General features: G+C 39.6%; 1 protein-coding gene across 3 annotated transcripts in view; it reads right to left on the minus strand.

Annotated features, from left to right (window-relative positions):
• The window catches only part of AK5 (adenylate kinase 5), a 258,867-nt gene extending 245,228 nt beyond the window's left edge, over positions 1-13,639 (minus strand). The window contains exons 1-3 of one of the 3 annotated variants that reach the window (XM_061121597.1): positions 13,413-13,629; positions 8,104-8,290; positions 2,095-2,262 (exon numbers count right to left, since the gene is read on the minus strand). In XM_061121597.1, the coding sequence (XP_060977580.1) occupies positions 2,095-2,262; positions 8,104-8,290; positions 13,413-13,472 (415 nt within the window). In that variant the 5' untranslated portion in view covers positions 13,473-13,629. Of the gene's footprint in view, positions 1-2,094; positions 2,263-8,103; positions 8,291-13,412 lie in introns of all 3 variants that reach the window. The other 2 variants (XM_061121596.1, XM_061121595.1) reach the window with 2 other exon arrangements.
• Between the last annotated feature and the right edge of the window lie 11,276 nt (positions 13,640-24,915).

Below are 24,915 nucleotides of genomic sequence, written 5' to 3' on the forward strand. Positions count from 1 at the left end.
ATATATTGGATGAATTTGATTACTGAAGCATCATAACAAATTAATCTTATTTTCTTCTCCCTGAAACCAGAATAAGTTTAATTTGCTACATTTATTTAATTCCACTACTTATAAATACTAGGATCCATCTTACTCTCAGATTTTACAATTATGCTAACATAAGAAAGATTCATTAACATCTGTGCCAAGAAGGCTAGCTTAAAAAAATTTTTTTTGTATTGCCAGAAGGGAAATTTTGCTTATTTAGATGTGGGTATCTGTACTCCCCCACTCTTTGTCAGGATGGAACCAATAAAAATTTGTAAGGTTCAGGTACAATTATTTTATAATTCCTCAAATGTCATAAAATTGTCCCAATTTTCTCAGACAACCTAAGGTTCAATTCTTTTCTTCTCTTATCTCAGTCCTCTAAAAGTTATTTCCACTCACTGGTTCTGTTTCATTCTTATAACACATAAAATGTTATAACACATTGTGTAAGTCTAAAACCAAAATCACACCCTTGGGAAACTAGTTGATTTTATTCAGTAAAAAAGAACTGTGAAGTGGATGAGATTTGAGCATTTGTATCTTCTCCACAGATCTTAGTTTACTGAAATATTTTAATCACTTTCATATAAAACTCACAGTGTACAAAAAATTCATATACATGCACTATTTTTACAACAGCAACTTGTATTACACCCTTTTCATGAACAATCAAGTTTTCATTTGTTTATCCTGATAATAATCACCAATACTGTACTAACAACAAGAAAAACAAAACTGAGAGAAAATCTCATTATAAAATGATGAAATAATTTCCAACAATTCTTTACCTCTGGCTTTATCTTTTAGTAAAGCATTTCCTTGTCTTCTAGGTAAGCGCTACAAAATTTTAAGCACATACACAAAAATTCCAGTTTCAAGAATAGATAGAAATTTATGGCATAATAGTTAGTGGCTGCCATAAACCATGAGAATATTTTGACATTTTAGAAAACTGATTTCTGTACTCTCATCCTACAATTATTATAACAATCCAGGGCTAAATATATTTGCAACTTTATTTTCATTACACTTAAAGATGCACAAATGTCCCTCCTGCTAGTCTGGTAACTTGAATTCTTTTTCTTATGTTTATTGGCGTGTTTTTTCTCAGTTGCCATCATCATTACATCTTTTGGGAACAGTATTTCTTTGCTTGGGGGCTGTATACATGTGGTCTTTGGCTAACAATTACTGACTAGAATAGCTTTGAATATCTCACACTAGATTTTCGCTTTTGGTCATCTTTGCGAAAGCTGAGTCAAATTGGAAAGTGAGACAATGATTACAAATGTTTCATGTTCACAGGTCTCTTCATAATTCTACAGCTTTTGAGGAAGCTAGAATTGCAAGGGTGGTCAAAAATGCATGTTGTAAAATTACTTAAGACATTTTCAATATCGATTCCTTGTGAAATGGCATCAGACTGATACTTTCACATTCAACATAAGATTCACAGTGGCGATTTAAAAATTTAACTATTATCCTTGTTATATTCATTAATACTCAGATATTACTTGCTGTGTAAAACATTGTTCTATTAGATTTGCTTGTCTAATAATATCAAACTTAGATTTTATTGTAGGTACCAGTATGTCATAAGGAAGATTCATTTACATGAATCTTTACCAACATACTATTATTATTTATTTTTTTGCTCAAAAGTTAATAGTCAGTAAAAATTCAATTTGTTGAGTTAAAGGGAAAAAAACCACATCATGTTAGAACACTTCTAATAGATGCAATTACCTACGTTAAAAAGTAAGCAGATAAAAACCACAAGACAACAAATCTTGAAGAGGTCACTCATTTTCAATGACCAAGAATTTCTACGACATTGTAATGAGATTCTATAAAAGTGCAATAGGCATTAAATATAACAATATCTTCTATTGAAAATGATGCTAAAAATATGTCTATCTACTGTCTCTCGAGTTTTTGTTTTCTATTCTATTTATTATCCAACTAAGTATTTGCAAATATGGTGCATAGTTGACATAATTTTTGAAATATAAACATATAAACAAAGAGAGCAATAATATGAGAATTTTGCTTTCTGCCTCATACCTATGACAAGAATGATTTTTGGTCGAGGTCTAGTAGGATCAAAGACCTCATACTCCTCAATTAGTTCTGCAGTCTCAGAAAGGTCTGTGTCACTTTCTATGGAGAATTGATGGATTGGAGGGAGCCGATCATACCGCCGATAAGGAAAGTTTGAATTTTCAGGCATTACTGCAAAAGAGTAAGATAACTTTGAAACGGAAAAAAAAAAAAAGCGCAATAAAACATTTTATGCACTTAACCAATTAGTTGAAGAAATTTTAACAGTAAATGATTCTGATTGTTTTCAACTGAGAGTAGATTCCTATCCCCTTAAGTGGTCAGCAAACTTTTCCTTAAAGGGTCGGATAGTCTCCACTTGGGGCTCTGAGGGACATAGAGTCTCACACTACAATTATCAATAGTTAGGAAAACAGTCTTAGACAATAAGTAAACAAATGTGCTTATGTGCTTGTGTTCCAATTAAACTTTGTTTATAAAAAACAAGCAGTAAGCCAGACATGGCCCTCGGTTCATAGGCTGCCAACTTAGGCCCTAGAGGAACCTTCTTAAGTTTGCCCAGTCTGGCTTGGTAGTTCACATATATCCTGTTCTCCGAAAATGATGCTCCCTAGAGTCGTGTACTGCATACCTTCACAACTTTCTCAACCATATGCAGCTGCCCATGGAGGTTATGCTAACATTGTTTCATTTATCCATAAATATAGATATGCAGTCACTATGATTCAGGTACTATGATGTCATTCCGTGGAACAGCTTGGTGGCATAATGCACAAAAACTTAAGGTATTGTTACAAGGCAGATAGTAGCAAACATTTTCTACATTTGGAACATCTTTCATTGTTATTTAACTTTACTTTCCCAATATTTATTATCTTTAATCTCCTTGATTTAAAAATGTGACTATGAAGATTTAAATTTACATCTACAATAACAACAAATATTTGCTATTTATTGTTAGACATGTTAGTGTGCTGAGGATGGTTCAGTAGAAGAATAAAATAAGATTAATCCTGTCCTCACAGAGCTTACAATATAGAGCTTACATGCTTATATTTGGTAGCAGTGTGTATTCCAGGTTTGTTAAGTTCTAAAATGAATATCTCTATGGTAAACACCATAGGAGTTCAATGAATGAGTAGGTCCATCTGGGCTGGAGTGGTATAAAAGAACTTGAAAAGGAGGTAGGACTTGAACTTTGAAAGACTAGAACAGGTGATGAAATATAGAAAGCATTTCTCAGTTGGGAGAAATAAAATACAAGACTTAAGAGTCGGAAATACAAAGGACAAATAGACCAGAGGACAGAGCTGGTAAGCCCAAGTCAGGCAGATGGCCTCAACCAGCTATTGATATTTGATTCATAGATCCTTCCTTCTTCATCATGGGCTGGTATTCAAGGAGGCAAAGAGAAGCTGTAACTACCCCAAAGGCAACAGCACAAAGGAGACGGAAAGTCACCTGGCCTTCCATGAGAAATCTGGTTAAGAGCATTACTGGATTTTAGCATGGCATAATGCTCATATCTCCCCAGGAAATGTTGATCAGGCAGAACTTTTCATTTTCTGTTCATACAATAAATGAGGTCATTGACTACTGACTCATGGGACTCACTTTAATTACAAGAAAAGAGTGAGGCTGTCTACAGATGACAGTGGGTATTCTTTAGAAAATTCTGGGAAGGGCTATGTCAGTAAAGGCACTAACAATATTATCCTGTTCTGCTTTGAAATTGAATTGCTTCATCCAACACAGGGCAACACTTTAAGCATTATCCTTGACTATTTTCTTCCCTTACTCTTCACATCTGTTCCCATAGACTTACCTCTAAAACATATCCGAAATGCACAGTTTTTTTTTTCTCTGTCTCCACTACCACAACTCTTCCCCAAACTACCATCATTTACCCAGACTACTGAAATAGACCTCTACTGGTTGCTTGCTTTCATACTTGGCCCAAAGTCCATTGCTTGAAATACTCTTCCCTTACTGATCCCATGGCTAACTGCTTCTTGTCACTCACATTTTAGTTTAAATGTCACCTCCTATAAGAGGACTTTACTGACATTTTAATCTGGGGCAGCCACCCAGTTAGTTTCAAGGACATCACCCCTTATAATAATGCTCTGCATAGCACATACCTCTTCACTATCTGAGAGGCCTCTAATTCATTCGCTGTTTGTCCTCTCCCATTAGAAAAAGTTCCATGACAGCAAACAACTTAGCACAAACATGAAGAAAAGCCAGAAGATGGGTAGGTAGTGTGTGGTCATAATGTGGAGGACTTTAATCACCAGGGTAAGGGTTTCAGCTTCACTCTGGTAGAAACCCAGTGGAGGCTTTTTGGGGGGTAGAGGGATGACATAATGAAATATGAAATATGTTTTTCAGGAAAATAAATCTGGTGATGGTTAGAATGGATTTGAGTAGGGAAAAACTAGGAGCAGAAAGAGTGCAGTTAGGAGGCTGTTAAAGAAATTCACACAAGAGAAGTGAGGGCTTAGGTAAGAGGGGAAGTAGGGGATACAGAAATGAGTGGCTGGATATGAAGGACATGATTTGGATTAGGATATGGGGTTCTCAGATAGTGCTAGTGGTAAAGAAGCTGCCTGTCAATGCAGGAGACATGAGTTCAGTCCCTGGGTTGGGAAGATCCCCTGGAGGAGGGTATGGCAATTCCCTCCCATATTCTTGCCTGGAGAATCCCATGGACAGAGGAGTTGGTGGGCTACAGTTCAAAAGGTCGCACAGGTTGGACATGACTGAAGTGACTTAGCACGCACACACGCATGAGAGATCAGTGAAGGTGATTGTTCAAAAACAACTGCCAGGTGTCAAGCCTAAAAGATAGGGAACACACTGCATTTCATACTGTATCTTCCTGCCCTCTCTTAAATGCTCCAGAAATACTGGGCTTCTCTCCTTCCTGTCTTTATCCTGGCCTCTCCTTCTATATCAGGTATTTCTGTTCTCTGTTCCTTAGTACACTCTCAATCTCCTCCATCCTTTTCTATCTGACACCTACACAGCTTTCTGTCTCTTATATTAGCATATCAGTTCTTCTAGGAAGCCTGCCTTGAATCTAGCCCAGGATGGATCCATCGGCCTTGTTAATATCAGTTATGTAGCATATGGTATTTCCTATAGCATTCACTGTGCTTCTAATTATATATTTAATGCCTGGCTTCATCCTACACTGTGAGTTTCATGAGGGCATGTGCCACATTTGTTCTTTCTTGGAGGCTCCACAACCTCAGTCTTAAAAACGTGTCTGACACATAGCAGTACTCAATACATGGTTATTTTATAGCTCAACTGACTCATTGACTGACTCCATGGAAATCAGAAAAGGAGGGTCATTTTGAAGCAAATATGATACGTTCAGTTTTTGACATGTTGAGTAAACATGACAATGAGATATTCCAAAAGAAAAGTTCTGTGGACATTTGGAGCTATGGGACTAAAACTCTTTAATTTATGAGCAATCATTTGTTTAGTTGTACATACACTGCAAAAAAATGGATGCTCATCTCACATTTATAGTACATTTTAAAGAACCATCAGCTAATAATTTATCCTTGTTTTATCATATTTTTACTTAGAAAAGTAAGTTGCTTAAAAATTATTAAAATGTTTTATTTCACAGAATAATTTTTCATGATAATTATATATTAGCATAGCTTTGTCAATATTTCAGCAAAAATGCACAAATCACTTTTTATTTCTAGAAAGAATAACAACACTTTAAGTTACAGGGAAGTTAGCAATACTATTGATTTTTAACAATATATTCTATAAATCACAGTTAAAAATCTACAAAGCACAAACTTGTACAGCATTTCATAAAATAAAATTTTATTATTACAGGAGTCATCAGTTTAGAAACTATTTTCTGCCTTTTAGGCTATGTTCTAGATATCAGACAGTGTGATGCAACATTCTTGTTACCATAGTATGTGAAAGCTTTTATTTGATGATTAAGCAAAAGATTTCTAAGTGGGAATTCTGGTAAAGTGTCAGTAGGTATGGAGAGTCTAAAATTAACAAGCAATTTCAATTTTAATGAAAGTTAAACCTACATTTTCCATTCCTATTGTAGCTCATCCTGCTAATCGAGAGTTCCAAAATGGTCATCAGTGGGTCCAATGTAGCCCCATAGACGTGCTTTGTTCATCCTGATGTGTTTCCAAAATTTGTGCTTAACTGCCTTTAGACAATGACTGCTCCCTCTAGTCTTGTTCTCCAGTTTCACCATAGTCCCCACCATTGTCTATTACATACTTGGCCTGCCTGGCTTCTATATATAATGAAGACAAGTAATAGTATAAAATAGAAGCATTCAGATTTCATTTTGTTACAAAACAGTAGTTTATACAACCAGTCTGAGTAGCTTTTCGATTAGGTGAATGTCAAATCCTCTTAGACTTACTTTTGAAAGCATAAACATATCATAGACTAAATCCAGTAACACTTAAGGTTTGTAGTGCTTTAAGGTTTAAAAAGAAGTTCCCCATATTTGTCACTTGATTTAACAAGGGCAGAGGGCATGTATTTAACATTGAGCCAGATTCAAATATATTATGACATTCTGGGAAGGAAAGTAGCCCTTTGGGGAAGGTGTATGAACCGTTCAAGCTCACAGAAATATCATTGTGTTCCCTTAAGCAGTAATTTCCTAAGTGGTCTGCCACTGTGATAAATGCCTACAGGTGCTCTTTTGAACAACGAAGCCTAAATGACCTAGAGGAGCTCCTGCATGGACAGGGAAGTCTTCTCCTCTCTGGAGATATTTCTGAGACAATAGCATTTCTGCTTTTTCTCCTTGCTTAAAGATTAATACACTATGACTCCTCCCCATGTTCAAATAAAATTTAAGGGGGTCAAGGTAAGATGTTGCTATAGTTTAGTCATTAAGTTGGGTCTGACTCTTTGCAACCCTATGGACTGTAGCCCACCGGGCTCTCCTGTCCGTAGAATTTTCCCGGCAAGAATACTGGAGTGGGCTGCCATTTCCTTCTCCAGGGGATCTTTTCAATTCAGGGATTGAACCCGTGTCTCCTGCATTGGCAGGTGGGCTCTTTACCACTAAGCCACCAGGGAAGCCCCACTGGTAAGATAAAACAAACTAAAGTGTATTTCCCCTTGTATTTATTGCAAATAGAATTGTCTCTGTCTCAAATTCTGTCTGCATAACTGAAACTTTTCTAGGTACAATTTTTGAGAATGGTTTAAATTTTGAAAATAGAATGATTTTGGCCACTGGAAAAGAATTAATTGGCTTCTTCTGATTGGAACTGATTCCACTTTGCAAATACTATTGTATTTCTCAATTTTATCTGGAGCCTAAAAGGCTGCTTGGCTGATGTTGAACTAATTTTGATAAACACAAATTTCGGAAAGCTAGAATACCATGAATCTCCTCTAGTGAACTCCAGTTCTTAGTTCCAAATTATTTCTAAAATTGTTAAACAAGTTTATGCATCCCGTTTCTTTTATAGCACCCAAATGCCTAATCTCATGCTTTGCATTCAGTAGCTGCTAAATAAATCCTTCTTGAGTTAAACTAGTATAAACTTTACATTCATTTATGCAGATGCATTAAAATGAATTTGGAAACACAGCAACAAGTTAAATCTCTTCTTAGCTAATAAAAATGTTATAGTTATTATAACTATTGATTTTGTCTGTCATCTACTCATTTATTTGGAAAAGTCTTATTGCAATTTTAAGAAAAATTCAGTTTGCTAATGTAACTCATTTTACAAAATAATGAAGTCAGTAAAAAATTTCATTAAGCTTTTAGTGAAGTACTGAACAATGGCATGTAATTGTGTTTGTCTTATCATAGAGGAGATTAGAATTAGTAGCAGAGAGAAATTAGTCATGTTTCAGGACCAAATATCCTTTCAGGCATTTGAAAACCTATTAAATTAAATCACTGCCTACAGTTTATATGTTATGTTTTAAAGAATATTGCTATAAATATAAACTATTATTCTACATATACATTACCATTTCTTAGGAAGGATCTCCGTGACTGTCCTCCATTGAGTGGAGGTAAAGTCTTCTTCTCCTGGCTTACAAATGTATCCCATTTCACCTTGTCACATCCCCCTAATTCCTTTACTTTCTGTAAACAACTTTCCAAGTATTCTATTGGGTCTTCAGGCTTCGAACACATCAGTCCATTCAAAAGGCTCTGAAATATAACAACAAAATACGTCCACATAAAATATGTTTTTAAATCACCTTTGTCAAAATAGTGTATATCCCATCTTTAAATTCTGGGTTGTTTGGATTCTTTGCATTTTTTTTAATAAAGAATTTGAGTTGAAATTATGCTCTAATTGAGTAATTAAAACAACCCCTTAAATTCTTGACCAGTTAGTTTTCAGCTCAGCATTCTCTGTCCTTTAAACAACTAAGGCCAACTGCATTGTTTAAAATGGAAGAAATCTATCAATATGAGATTAAGTACAGTGTGTAAAAATGCCCCAGTCATGATTGATTTCATTCCTACCCATCCTTAAAGTCTCCAAGCCTCAGTTGCAGAGGATGATTTATGGATTGAAACACCTGAAACACAGTAAATAATAAATGTTGATGGTTTTAATCACCATCATAATCATCATCAGAAAGGCCCCACTGAGCCCTCGGGTTGGCATGCAGACCCCTTCTTTGGTGTTCATTGTACCCAGAAAAAAATCTGTGTGTCATTCATACTAAAACCATCAGTTTATGTTTTGGTCTTCTCTTCTAACCTATAAAATCTTCAACAATACAGTGTGGGTCTTATTTATTTCTCAGTATCCAGCCTCTGACACTTTGCCTTGCACATGGCAGGTACATCCTGGACTGTCTCCTAATCAGAAAAAAAATTCACTCAAAACATAAAGACTGACTCCAAAAAATCTGTTTGATATATAATAAATCATTACAATGTGTATATTTCAATATGTAATTGAAATTACAGAACAAAGCCTGGTGTCTGATATGTCACAAGTATCAATTTCTATAAATGCTACAAATTAGGAAATGCTCATTCCTGGGAACTGAACTGATGTGAAAAATGTTTTCATTTGGAGTATTTTATGGAAAAGCACTGAGGATTATTATCACTGTTATTAATTTTAAAAATGTACACTCTTTGAAAGGCTAACAGCTTTTCTAAATACAGCATTTTATTTTCAAATTATTCTTGTGCAAGTTGCTCAAAATGGTAGGCTGTTTCTACCAGGTGCATTAGTCCTCTGAAATCCTAAATAAGATGGGTTAGAATGTTCAATTTGAGGGGTTCAATGGCAGAGTGAGTGGAAAAAACTAACCTAGGCATTCACATCCAGTTTATATGTCAAGGTCTGTGCTACACACACACACACACACACACACACGCACACACACACACACACACACACACACACACACACACACATTGCGTTTAACTCCTCACATTCCTCCTACGTTAACGTAGCTCACTCCGTGACAGGGCTTACTCTACATCTTACTGTATATCTATGTGCTTAAGCTTACTTAATGCACTTTCAGTCCTATGTGGCATTATTATCCCCATTCATAGACTAGGAAATCAGGGTTCAGAGATGTTAGTGAGTTGACCTAGGTTACTCAGCTAGAAACTCGTAGGCCTAGGATTCTAACTCAATGGATTTGATTTCCTATATTCCTCTCTCTACATCTTGCAAAAACATATATGGGATAAAAAGAAAGTGCCAGAAAATCTGTGCCCCATAGGTAATCCAACTAAAATTTGAGTCATTCAAGATTGAAAGTGAAAGTGAAAGTCACTCAGTCGTGGCCGACTCTTTGCGATCCCATGGACTATACAGTCCAAGGAATTCTCCAGGCCAGAATACTGGAGTGGGTAGCCTATCCCTTCTCCAGGGGATCTTCACAACCCAGGGATCAAACCCAGGTCTCCTGCATTGCAGGCGGATTCTTTACCAACTGAGATCAGACCTTTAATTTTTTTATCCCTCAGTTCAGTTCAGTCACTCAGTCGTGTCCGACTCTTTTTGAGACCCCATGGACTGCAACAAGGCAGGCCCCACTGTCCATCACCAATTCCTGGAGCTTACTCAAACTCATGGCCATTGAGTCAGTGATGTCATCCAACCATCTTATCTTCTGTCATCCCCTTCTCCTCCCGCCCTCAACCTTGCCCAGCATCAGGGTCTTTGCCAATGAGCCAGTTCTTCACATCAGGTGGCCAAGTTGGAGTTTCTGCTTCAGTATCAGTCCTTCCAGTGAATATTCAGGACTGATTTCCTTTAGGATTGACTGGTTTGATCTCCTTGTAGTCCAAGAGACTCTCAAGAGTCTCCTTCAACGCCACAGTTCAAAAGCATCAATTCTTTGGTGTTCAGCTTTCTTTATAGTCTAACTCTCATCCATACATGACTACTGGAAAAACCATAGGTTTGACTAGATGGACCTTTGTCAGCAAAGTAATGTCTCTGCTTTTTAATATGCTATCTAGGTTGGTCATAGCTTTTCTTCCAAGGAGCAAGTGTCTTTTAATTTCATGGCTACAGTCACTATCTGCAGTGATTCTGGAGCCCCAAAAGATAAAGTCTGTCACTGTTTCCATTGTTTCCTCATCTATCAGCCACGAAGTAATGGGATTGGATGCCATGACACTAATTTTTTTAATGTCAAGTTTTAAGCAAACATTGAGTTTTTATCCCTTTTATTGCCTAAAATGAGTAAACATAATGAAGAATTTTTTGCTGGAAAATATATGTTTCCACCCTCTCTAACCAAATCTGATTCCACAAGGGGTACAGATATCAGAAGCGAGGATAAGGTTCACTCCTTCATAGATAATTTAAATCTTTTCTTCTAATAGTCACCATCAGGGATCCAAAACAACCAGCAGATATTGTTTTACTAAGTCTATTTGAGTTAACCCTCTGAGAACTTGAGTAATCTATTTTACTTTTCCCAGTATTCAAATGAATTGCCAAATCTTTGCTCTAAGGTACAACGACACAAGATCAATATACACGCCATAAAGTTAACTAGAGTTAAGATTTCATAACAAAATGAGGGAAAAGTGATTTTTGCCTTAAACATTTAATCTAGAAATGGAAGCACATCCCAAACTTGAACCTATCCTTTTAGCCCATGTGATGTCTCATGTCAGAAAGAAATCTGAAATGTCAGTAAGATACAGATTGTTGCTTGACAATATGCAGATTCAAAAATCATTCACTTGGTCTACAATGGTGTCTAGTATCTACAATTGTGTCCAATGTTTTGGGTTTGATAGATATTTAATTGAAACTTTATATACCTAGAAACTTTATACAGGTACCCATATTGCAGTTTTGAGGGATAAAATTCAGTTTGGAAACTTAAAGCATTTGGTTTTGCTATCTACATTCATCACATGGAGAACTGCCAAGTTTTACTTCTCTCTTGTGCTATGCTCAGCACAGATTCTTTTTACAGGAAGGATGGAGCCTTTGGAGGTCACCAGCAGTCTCCTTCCATCTTCGCATTGCCTGGGATCGCATTTAAGTACTCTATAATTCTGTATTTCACCTAAGCAAGTTGACTTCCTTTTCTGGGTATGTACTATTTTGTAACCTCCCATTCATATGCAGAAAAGCCAAGGAAAGGCATAGCACCTGAACAAAAGCACCTGCCATCGCTTATTTGTATAAACAGTTTCACGCACAAATGATCAAAATTCTCTGTGGTTACCAAGGGGAAAAACAGTACCCACATTTGTAAAGAAAATAGGAGTACTATTTAAGTGGCACTTTGCAATCAGGTGACCCTCCTGCAGATGCTTCTAATTATTCTTTTAGGAATGACACTGATCTCAGTAGTAGTATTTATGGATAAAACCTTTCAGCTCTTCATCTCCATGTTTACTTTTTGAAAATAGAAACAAAGAAAAATTCTTAACAAGAATCCTACAAATCCTCAAGACCTGTCCTTATGCAACATCTCCTGATTATTTTCAAATACTAGTGACACATTTGCTAGACTTGAGTTTCATGTACTAGGCTTGAGCTCAGTGGGTGATTTACCTGGATATCTTGTTTTCAGATAGACCTGAAATCGGTGGCTTAAGAGGTGAGTTAAAAAGGAAGATCTGTAATTATAGAGGTCCATTTAAAGACAATTTGGGAAAACAGAGGCAAAATTACTTTTCCAAGTAGTGTTATAAAATTTCTTTTAGCAGAACAACCCCCCTCAAATAGGAGAAAGAGCAATGCACGACTTCTAGAGTACTATATTAGTCTATAGTCTATCATCTTTCAGAAATGGGGAACCGGTTTCAGGACTCGCTCTATGAAGCCTGGCTTGCTTCCATTTTTTTCCTTAACCTAAGTAAAAACACAGGATTAAGGAATGCTATAAAATTCAAATACAGAGAGAAGGAAAGGAAGCAAAACAACTCGCGAGGTTGGCTGTCATTTAGAACTAACCAAGGTTCTAGTTCATCCTCCAGCCTCCTCTCCTACAATCTCAAAGTGTCCCCATCCCCCGGGGTCCCTGGTGCAGATGATGCTGTGATGCGGTGGGAAGAAGACAGAGCAACAGGAGTCACGCCCGCCTCGCCACTCCCTCTCCGACTGGCTTTCTCTAGGTGGGTTGGTTAAAGCGGGCGAAAGCTATGGGCTGAGGAGGTGAGGAAGGAGAACCATCTCTTCCAAGACGACGGGAAAACGTGCTCGGCAGTTCATTCACCGAAAGCGCAGAGCAGCGCTGGGTGACTGCCACCCAGGAGGTAGCGCTGCCTCTGATGGGTTTGGATTTGTTTTTTTGCATCTTCATCCCTCTCCTCCAAGCTATCCCTTGTCCGGGCCCCTTTCATCCTCACTTCCCAGTCAACGCGGGGGTCCCGACCCTCGGCGCGCGGAGGGACTGGGGCTCTGGACCCCTCGGTTCAGAGTCCTTGCTCGCTGCTAGGTGCCAGGGTACCCACCTGGCCTGATCCTCGCCCCCGGAGTGCGCGGCCGGCCGCTGCCAGCAAGCCCACCCTGGGAGTCCACATCGGAGGGATGAGCGGGGGGCAGCCTGCTTTCAGAACCAGTTTGAAGACTGAAACTTGATTTTCGAGATGGGGGCTTGAGTCCAGCCACCCGACAAGAGCCGAGGCATCCAAGGACCCGGCAATCCGTCAGAAAGGCAGCTACCCCCGGGCAAGCGGGCGAGCAAGCCTCTGCAAGCGCCCTCACTTGCGTGCCCCTCGTCGTCAAGGTGGGACTGGGCGCGGCTTTCGTACCCAGAACCTCGGGGATGCCCTGCCCCGATCTCCCGGTCGGTCTCTGCCAGACCTAGCCCCCTACCTCGAAAAGCTGAGGGATTTCTCTCCGGGCCAGATACTCCTTGGCTTCGTTGGTGTTCATGGCTGCTTCGCGCGTGCCTTGGGGCGCAGACGGGAGACTCCGGGGCTGCAGCGACCTGGGCCGTGGCCGGCGGTGTCAGTGCCGAGCACCGTGCAGCCCTCGCTTTCACGCGCAAACACTCACACGCTCGGCTCTGCCAGCTCAGGCCGGGCTCCACTCCGCCTCTCCGCGGGGACTGTGGTCTCAGCGCTCCCGCCGCCCGCGCCTCTGTGCTGGTCCCCGCGCCCGAGCTGCGGGCTCGGCGCCGCGGCTTCCCAGGTTCCGGGCTGCGCGGCCGCCAGGGGAGAGGCGGAGAGAGCGGAGGAGGGAGGACCGCGCGGCGGACGCTAGGCAGCAGCCCGCCCGCCTCTCCGGCTCCACACGCGGTGCTCTGCACCTCCCGAGCCCGGTCTGCGGCGGCGGCGGCGGCCAGTTACGCTGCGCGGGCGGTGCGGGGTGCGAGGGTGGGTGCGGGTGCACGCGGGGGGCTCGCAGTCACACCCCCCGTGTTACACTGCAGCCCCGGCACCGTGCTTCCCCGCGCGCCGCCGCCGGGACGCGGCCACCTGGAATCAGGTGGCCAAAGGAACAGACTCCAGGTCTGTAGGAACCTGCAACCCTTCCCCTTCCACACACACACACACACACACACACACACACACACACACACACACACACACACACGAGTTACTCCTCACACACACACACACACACATACACACACGAGTTACTCCTGAATGCCCAAGGAACTCCCAGGAGGAACCTGCGACCCTTTTCCCTTACACACACACACACATACACACACACACACACACACGAGTTACTCCTCACACACACACACACACATACACACACGAGTTACTCCTGAATGCCCAAGGAACTCCCAGGAGGAACCTGCGACCCTTTTCCCTTACACACACACACACACACACACACACACACACACACACGTGTTACTCCTGAATGCCCAGGGAACTCCCAGGAAGAAACCTAATTGCCACAGCATTTATGGTTTATTTCTAAAGTTACCGATCCTTAATAGGGAGCTGGGAGTGAGGAGTGAAGGGAACTGATGGTGTGGACGCCATCCCCTTCAGCATCTACCCTTCAGCAAAGTTTTACCAGCTAGTCTCCAGTTTTTCCGTTAGTGTTACGAATCCTTACAGTGAGGCTGAAATTCTCTTTAACAGAAGAATTAGTCAGTAGTCAACTAGTTAATTACTTCTGGAGAGAGGAATGGGAAGGTGGAGAATTGGGTGGTGGTGGAGAGTCGGAGATTGCTTCAATTGGAAACGGGCTTAGTAGGTGGATGGGCGCCACCATTAATTTGATGGGAGGAATGTGCGGGTTGGTGAACCGCGGGCCATTGGAGCACCCTGGGGTGGGTATGGATGGATGTGATGAAACAGCGTTTACTGGTTAAGTATCTTCTGTTACAAACCATTATCAAGGTGCACCATCCCCGTCCCATCTCCCATGATGACTCATTTCCCCCATCACGATGCCATTTCGTTGCCTGCTTGGAAGATGGTCCCTGTCACCCTGGGAACATGACCTCTAGCTCTGTACAAGGCCTGACACGGGGAGGGCTTGTCAGAGGAAAGGAGGCTCTGACAGGAATTGCCATCTGGGGTTGGGCCAGGGAGAGAGGACACCGCAACTGCTTCCAGAAATCTTGTCTGGATGTCCATTTCAAGTTCATCTTTGCAGATCTTTTCTTGGTTCTCTTTCTGGTTACAGTAAAAACTGCTTCTCATGCCTTCACTATAGTGGCAGTTTTGTTTTATCCCACGGAGGGAGCTCAAGAATTAATTGAGTTTTATAAAGTAAACGAAGTTTTCTGAGGACTTGTGAAACCATGTGTCTTATGGTAGCCTTAAATGAGGCAGGTGTTCCATAGAAATTGGTTTCTGCCCTGAGAATATGCCACATCATTTATAGTCCAGCTACTGACGTTCTCTGCCTTATTTAAGAGCAGATTATGGAAGTTGTGAAGCATTGTCTGCTCCCTGTGCAACAGTCCTTGGTAAGTACCAGAGTCCATGGCATGAAAGCTCAGCTTACACCATGAGCAGGCACAGCTGAGATGAAGCACCTAAGACTGAAGAGGCCACTTTCTGCAGGACATTTCAAGTCACGCTTTATGGGCAAGAATCTGGCAGAATACAGCTCACATCTACTCTCCTAGGAAGGAATGGATCCTGAATGGATATGTGATTCTAAATGAACTTTAGTGTAGTCAGGCAAGGATGACAACTTGCTTGTATAAAAAGAATGAATAAGAAAGACTGCATTGTACTGAATATTCTAAATAGCCTGAAAAACATAGTAACTGGAGAGAGATATAAGGAATTTCCAGGTAGCCTTATGCACTGACAATCAGGGCTTTTTAGTATGTTCCAGATGTATGACAAAAGCAAGATATTCACAATTTCTTTTGCAAAGGGAGTTGTATCCTGTGAGGGAAGGGCTGTATGGGGGAACTATAAAGCTTAAAAGCCAGGCTGGTGGTTTGCAAGAGAGGAAATAGGACAAGGAACAACACATACATTCTTTTTTTTTTTTCCCTTTATTTATTTATTTATTTTTCAGTGGTTTTTGTCATACATTGATATGAATCAGCCATAGATTTACACGTATTCCCCATCCCGATCACCCCTCCCACCTCCCTCTCCACCCGATTCCTCTGGGTCTTCCCAGTGCACCAGGCCCGAGCACTTGTCTCATGCATCCCACCTGGGCTGGTGATCTGTTTCACCATAGATAATATACATGCTGTTCTTTCGAAACATCCCACCCTCACCTTCTCCCACAGAGTTCAAAAGTCTGTTCTGTACTTCTGTGTCTCTTTTTCTCTTTTGCATATAGGGTTGTCATTACCATCTTTCTAAATTCCATATATATGTGTTAGTATGCTGTAATGTTCTTTATCTTTCTGGCTTACTTCACTCTGTATAATGGGCTCCAGTTTCATCCATCTCATTAGAACTGGTTCAAATGAATTCTTTTTAATGGCTGAGTAATATTCCATGGTGTATATGTACCACAGCTTTCTTATCCATTCATCTGCTGATGGGCATCTAGGTTGCTTCCATGTCCTGGCTATTATAAACAGTGCTGCGATGAACATTGGGGTGCACGTGTCTCTTTCAGTTCTGGTTTCCTCAGTGTGTATGCCCAGAAGTGGGATTGCTGGGTCATATGGCAGTTCTATTTCCAGTTCTTTTAAGAAATCTCCACACTGTTTTCCATAATGGCTGTACTAGTTTGCATTCCCACCAACAGTGTAAGAGGGTTCCCTTTTCTCCACACCCTCTCCAGCATTTATTGCTTGTAGACTTTTGTATAGCAGCCATCCTGACTGGCGTGTAATGGTACCTCATTGTGGTTTTGATTTGCATTTCTCTGATAATGAGTGATGTTGAGCATCTTTTCATGTGTTTGTTAGCCATCTGTATGTCTTCTTTGGAGAAATGTCTGTTTAGTTCTTTGGCCCATTTTTTGATTGGGTCATTTATTTTTCTGGAATTGAGCTTCAAGAGTTGCTTGTATATTTTTGAGATTAATCCTTTGTCTGTTGCTTCATTTGCTATTATTTTCTCCCAATCTGAGGGCTGTCTTTTCACCTTACTTATAGTTTCCTTTGTTATGCAAAAGATTTTAAGTTTCATTAGGTCCCATTTGTTTAGTTTTGCTTTTATTTCCAATATTCTGGGAGGTGGGTCATAGAGGATCTTGCTGTGGTTTATGTCGGAGAGTGTTTTGCCTATGTTCTCCTCTAGGAGTTTTATAGTTTCTGGTCTTACATTTAGATCTTTAATCCATTTTGAGTTTATTTTTGTGTATGGTGTTAGAAAGTGTTCTAGTTTCATTCTTTTACAAGTGGTTGACCAGCTTTCCCAGCACCACTTGTTAAAGAGGTTGTCTTTTTTCCATTGTATATCCTTGCCTCCTTTGTCAAAGATAAGGTGTCCATAGGTTCGTGGATTTATCTCTGGGCTTTCTATTCTGTTCCATTGATCTATATTTCTGTCTTTGTGCCAGTACCATACTGTCTTGATGACTGTGGCTTTGTAGTATAGTCTGAAGTCAGGCAGGTTGATTCCTCCAGTTCCATTCTTCTTTCTCAAGATTACTTTGGCTATTCGAGGTTTTTTGTATTTCCATACAAACTGTGAAATTATTTGTTCTAGTTCTGTGAAAAATACCGTTGGTAGCTTGATAGGGATTGCATTGAATCTATAGATTGCTTTGGGTAGAATAGCCATTTTGACAATATTGATTCTTCCAATCCATGAGCATGGTAACACATACATTCTTGCCATGGAAAAGCTGGCTCATCACTTCCTGATGTGTGTATATATATCTACATGTGTATATATATGGTAGGTATATAAAGGGTTCATGGCCCTTTGCCATTTGTTTATTTGGGGATATGTTGTTGCATGTTTCAACAAATCAGGATGCTTACTGCAGCCCAGTGTCTTCAGGCAGAATCTCTTCTCTCCCACGTTGTGCTAGGAGAGTGTGCTGGCTTATATAGCAGGGAATAAGGCAGACACAGTTCCTGCTATTTGGGCTTCCCCGGTAGCTCAGCTGGTAAAGAATCTGCCTGCAATGCAGGAGACCCCAGTTTGATTCCTGGGTTGGGAATATCCCCTGGGGAAGGGATAGGCTACCCTCTCTAGTATTCTGACTTGGAGAATTCCATGGACTGTACAGTCCTTGGGGTCACAAAGAGTTGGACACGACTGAGCGGCTTTCACTTTCGAAGAATTCCTATTCTCATGGGGAGTGTGTGTAAGAAGTGTAGATGGACAGCAAGCAAATAAGAATGCAGAAACAACATCAGATACTGATACATGAAGGGCAGATAAACAACTAATACCTGTCTCACCAAAGACATAAGTGAGAACATATCTGATGTTGATAAATGTAATGATGAAAATCAGATATGCTTAACTATTGATTTGAAGCAAGGAGGTGGAGTTTAAATTGTTTGCTGGAAGCAGCAGAGGAAGTGGGAATAGTAATAACCTTTGAGGTGATAACTAGAACTTTCCAAAGGTCCAGACATCCTCGAAGAGGATCCTTTTGGTGGGACTGCTTCTCTGGCTCACTGCTGACACACAGGCTGTATCTCAGCAAAGGGCTGAACCTTGATCTGTCCCCATGAAGCAGAGCCCATTGGCTCCATCCACACAAAGATGGCTCTAGGACCCTATGCCCAGGAGAGCACTTCCCAACCTGCACAGAGATGGCTGGAGCCCCATGCTTAAATCCTCATATATTCATAACAGACATTTATGCCATCTATAATTTAAATGGGGCCAGTTTAACTGCAGAAAATTTTTACTGATAAAGTATCAAATATTTCTCATGCTGTAGTTCCTCACCCCAGGAAAGGAACCTGAGAGGATCCTCCATAAGCACTTGGTTTATTTGACAGTAATGATGTGATGAGAAGTTTGACCATAACACAAAGTAAAAATTTGTTTAGTGTTCTGAGTCAGACATTGTGACAAGCACTTTATAAAGTATAATTTATTGTTGTGTTCAGTCGCTAAGTTGTGTCTGACTGCAATCCCATAGACTGCAGCAAGCCCAAGCTCCTCTGTCCTCCACTATCTCCCAGAGTTTGCTGAAATACATGTCCATGGAGTCAGTGATGCTATCTAGCCATCTCATCCTCAACCGCTCTCCTCTCCCTTTGTCTTCAATCTTTCCCAGCATCAGGGTCTTTTCCAATGAGCTGGTTCTTCGCATCAGGTGGCCAAGGTTTTGGAGCTTCAGCATCAGTCCTTCCAATGAGTATTCAGGGTTTGATCTCCTTGCTGTCCAAGGGACTCTCAAAATCTTCTCTAGCACTACAATTTGAAAGCATCAATTCTTCAGTACTCAGCCATCTTTATGGTCCAACTTTCCCATCTATACATGACTACTGGAAAAACCATAGCTTTGACTATAAAGACCTTTGTTGGTAAAGTGATGTCTCAACTTTTTAATACATTGTCCAGGTTTGTCATAGCTTTCCTTCCAAGGAGCAAGTGTCTTTTAATTTCCTGGCTATAGTCACCGTCCACAATGATTTTGGAGCCCAAGGAAATAAATCTGCCACTGTTGCTACTTTTTACCTTTCTACTTGCCATGAAGTATATACAAAGCATGTTACATATGCCATATTTGATTCTTAAATCAACCTCTGAGATATGTATTGTTTTCATTATATAAATGAAATAACTGATATTCAGAGGGCCTAATCCCCAGGTTATACTAGTAGTTACCATGAGTCCAATTGCAAATCCCTATGCATCCTCATCCCTTTGAACATCATTATATCAAGCCTTTCAAGGTTAGAAAGGCCCCGCATGTGTGGGTGCTCAGTCACTTCAGTCGTGTCTGACTCTTTTGTGACCCTGTGCACTGTAGCCCGCCAGGCTCCTCTGTTTATGGGATTTTCCAGGCAAGGATGCTGGAGTGGGTTGCCATTTCCTCCTCCAGTACAAAGGCCTGCAACCATTTTTTATTTTGTACCTTTCAATATTCGTCGAGAGTCCTTCCATTCTTCTGTTCTTATTCCCTTCCTTCCTTTCTTTTCTCAGCAGATATTATTTTGTGTTTGAGGGGAAACTTGTATAATGACAAGTTTAACTCTATAGATTTTTCTAATTGCTCAAGGTCTTTTTCTATTTGAAAGATTTTTCGTGGTTCAGAGGTTGAACTCAACATTCCTATTTACTGAAATCATGAGTGTTGAATTTCTCTCATTTTGTACAAACCTCCCCCCACCCAGTATCTCTCTCCTAATTATTTTATTTCCCTCATTAATTGACAATCCACTGGGCCATTTGTATTTTCAGAGCCATTTGTAAATACTGAAAAAAAATTTTTATATTGTAAATATAGAAAAAATTTTCTTTATTGTAAATATAGAAAAAATCTAAATATACGAGATTTCCCACATTGTGTAATTGGCCTCATAAATATGCCACTTATTTACATGTTTTTTAAGAAAATCTTTCCAAGGCTTTTACTTTTTTGCAAATATGGAATACACATACTGGTCTGGGGAATCTGGGGCAAATGCAAACTAAAATGATGGTGTGTAGCGCAATTCTTCAGCCAAAGAGGAATTTCCCTATGCTCGGTTTCTTGTCTCCACACTGGCTGAGTAGCTGAGCCAGACATTTGGATTCTGGATCTCAAAGATCTCTAGGAATTCTTGCATTATTGGAGGTTAGAGATAAGAGATTGAAACTTCTCCTACAATGTCTGAAAGTGTTAGGAAAATTTCCAAGTATATCTTTTGTACACTAAGAACAGGAAAATCCTATATACCTATCTGTCTATTCATTAGTTAATACATTCATTGAACAAACAATTATGAAATAACTTTGTGTGTTCCAGACCTGTGTTTGGACTTGGGAATATAAACAGTGAGACTCAAAAGGTTCACTGCATAGTAGGAAGAGATGGGCTTGTAATATCTAAGTACATGTACAGGTAAATGTAATATGTTTTAATAGTATGATAGAAGTAGGTATGTGGAGGTAGGCTGTTATGGTGGGGACTCAAAGGTTCATGTCTTATAAAAATATGTATATGTTTAAAAAAAAAAAGCACTTGGAAAGTTTAAAAGTAATCAGAACTCACACTCACTACTAGGGGAATGTAAACTTGCAGAACCACTTCAGAAAACTGGGAATACCTGTTAAAGCTGATACATTTTTGTATTTACCAAAAGAATTTTCACAGAAGTGCTATTCTAAATAACCCCTAAACTAGAAGCTACTCCAATATTCACCAACAGTAGAACACATAAATTGTGTTAGATTCACAAAAGCAATGAGGATAAACAGTCTATAACTATATGGAACAACATGGATGAACCTCACAGACATAATATTGGGTAAATACCAGGCACAAAAAGATACAAGCTGTATGATTTCATTTAGACAGTGTTCTAAAAACAGGCAGAAGAGCCTATGCTGTTTGAAATCAGGTCAGTGGCTAACCACAGGAGAATGAAGTGACAGAACTCAAGGACTGGGGGGATATGGTTCATGTTCTGCTCCTTGATTTGGGTACAGATTACATGGGTGTGCTCATCTTGTGAAAATGCATTCAGCTGTGCAAATAAAACTTGTGCTTCTCTGTTTGCATATTAACTTCAGTAAATATATATGTTGAAAATTGAAAGATGGTGCAGTACGGGGTTCAAACCCAAGACCATCTCATTTGAAATTCCATGCCCTCCTAACAGTTCCATGTGAATTTATCATTTAATAAATAGATCAGAAGTGAATTTGCAATCCATCGCCCTTTGCCTGTGCTTTATTAATGCACGTAGAGTCAAACTGTGGCTATCAACACAGTGTCATTTGTAAGTAATAACTTATTTACAGCTTAGACTCTCACTATAAGATTTTGAGCTTTTCATCAGCAGAGACTGTATTCTAGAAATCTTTATTTTCCCAGTGCTTTGGACAATGCCTGGCCTAAAACAGATACATATGAATTCAGGAATGAATTATCTATATCTGTATGTACAGAATGCTTAGGACTCAGTCAAAGAAATTTAAAAAGATAGCCTAGCAGGAAAAGTAAACTTTCTAATATTTTTTGAAACAAATAAGCTTGAAACCTTTAAAAATTATACCATCATGACTTGAAAGGGTTAATATCATTTGTAGGGCTTCTTGATTTACTACATGGGAGTTTAGATATTATGAAAATCTAGTTCAAACAATATGTTCATAATGTCTAGAAATGTAATGGTTTATAAATACATAATTAAGATACACAAATTAGAATAAAAGTAGTGTTTTATGATCATTCATACAGGCAAATATTTCTTGAGTTCCTAGCATGTGCAGGCACTGCTGTGCTGCTTGGCACTTGGCAAATAAAACACATACATGGAACATATATCTAAAAGGGGGAAACATTAAAATACATATGTCAAAAATCATGAGTATATTATAGATTGTTAGAACATGATAAATACCATGGGCAAAGAAAAAGCAGAGGAGAGTAAGGAGGGCCAGAGGTCAGTTACAATTTGAAATTTATACAATTTTTAAAGGTTACTTTCCATTTACAGTTATTATAAAATATTGGCTGCATTCCTCATGTTGTGCAATATATCCTTGAGTGTATCTTATACCCAACAATTTGTACTTCCCAATCCCCTAACCCTATATTGCCCCTCCCCTGTAACCGTCGGTTTGTTCTCTATATTTGTGAGTCTGCTTCTTTTATGTTATATTCACTAGTTGGTGTATTTTTTAGATTCCACATATAACTGATGTCATGTAGAAGAGCCTGGCAGACTACAGCCCATGAGGTTGCAAGAGTTAGACATGGCTGAGCACGCACACACATACACACATAGTTGATTTACAATGTTGTGTCAGTTTTAGGTGTACACATATCTATTCTTTTTGAGATTCTTTTCCAATATAGGTTGTAGAACATTGAGTAGAATTCCCTATGCTATAAGGCAGGTCCTTGTTGATTATTTTATATATTGTATGCTATGCCGCTTCAGTTGTGTTCGACTCTTTGCAACCCTATGGGCTGCAGCCCACCAGGCTCCTCTGTTCATGGGATTCTCCAGGCAAGAATACTGGAGCAGGTTGCCCCGCCCTCCTCCAGGGGATCTTCCCAGCCCAGGGGTTGAAGCAGCATCTCTTATATCTCCTGCATTGGTAGGCGAGTTCTTTACTGCTAGTGCCACCTTGTACTGTGTTTATGTCAATCCCAACCTCCTCATTTATCCCTTTCCTCGCACCTTTCCCCTGTGGTAACTGTAAGTTTATTTTCTGTCTGACTTTCATTTTAAAAAGGCACATCTGTTTGCTAGTCTAGGGAATAGGGCAGAAGGCAAAGGTAGGAGCAGGGAGAACAGCTGGGAGGCTATGTGATTCAGATAAGAAATGAAGTCAGTACAGGCAATGAGAGCTGGTTAGATTCTAGGTATATTTTGGAGACAGAAAAAGCAGAATCTTTGAACAGATTGCATGTGGTGTATGAGACAAAGAGAAAACATCCAGGATGACTTCATGTTTTTGGCCTGGGGTTAGTAGGAGACTGTTAACTGGTTGACTGCAGTTGCTTGCTAACTTAGAAAAGCAGACACACGGAAGGGAATTTTGACTTGCCTTGAAGGGGGCCTGGCACATGGTGAGTTCTCTCTGCTGTTTAGTGACCACATTTCTCTTTTTCGTCCACAGCCTTTGGCTTGCATGCAGCCATCTGAGCTCATGTTAGGTTGATGTGTGTGTGGTATCAAATCAGCTTCTTGTGCAAGTTGTTGTTCAGGTGCTAAGTCATGTCCAACTCTGCGACCCCATGGGCTGCAGCACACCAGGCTTCCCTGTCCTTCACTATCTCCCAGAGTTTGTTCAAATTCATGTCCATTGAGTCAGTGATGCTATCTAACCATCTCATCTTTGTGTAAGGAGAAGAGACTTCCGCTTATTTTAGGAACATACTTGGAACTTTAAGTTTTAGAATTTCAATGTCTATTCATCAGCATGACTATTTTACCTACCAATGGCAAATCTGTAATCCATCAAATTTTCACCAGTTAACCGAACTGGGCTATGATAAAAAAGGAAACAACTTGAACTCCAAGCTGCCTCTAAATTAAAATGCTATAGCTAAAATACATAGAGAAGCATTTTTCATTTTGACTTAAATAAATATTCTGACAGAAGCTTTGAAGTAAAAGCTTTTTTGAATCTCATAGATGCCCCAGAGAAAAACAAATTTATGACATCTGTATTTTTTGTTTTCACAGAATGCAAATAACATATTTGTGTTTTTATTATTCTTTTTTATCATTATGGAAAAATGGCAATTTTGTGAGCCTAGAGGCGTAAAATTTCTAAATCACACATATGTGTCAGAACAAGTATGCCCTTCTAAATGTGTACATTGCTTATTTTTGTGTTTTGCTATGTATCTTATGAACAATCTATTAGTAATACATACATTAATTAGCTTAGGATAAGTAAGATATAATCTTTCCATCCAAGGAGAATTGTGTTGTTTCTCAACAGTCATAAGGCATTCATGTTGGTGTGCTAGAAATTTTAAACGCTTACAGAATTTACCATCTGCTACTGTTTTTTAAAAATCTTTTTCATTTAGCCACACTTTTTCTATTAACTGTTCTTCTATAATAAATTAATTAGCACTCACACTGTTTTTCTAATGAGATGAAATCAGAAAACTGAAGATCTTGTAGAGATTACATGGGCAGTGATTAAAGAAATCCTTTCCCCAAATAAGTCAACATTTCAGATTGTGCAAAGGAAAACTAATACTGAAGCATTTCTCTAATCATGCCACTCTCTTGTGCAAACATTTTAGAGGCTACCATTGTCTGCACTGTCCAATACGATACCCTAGCCACATAAGGCTATTCAAATGTAACACATTATTTAATAATAATTTT

The sequence above is a fragment of the Dama dama genome, chromosome 20, assembly GCF_033118175.1.
Source record: "Dama dama isolate Ldn47 chromosome 20, ASM3311817v1, whole genome shotgun sequence".
NCBI lineage: Eukaryota > Metazoa > Chordata > Mammalia > Artiodactyla > Cervidae > Dama > Dama dama.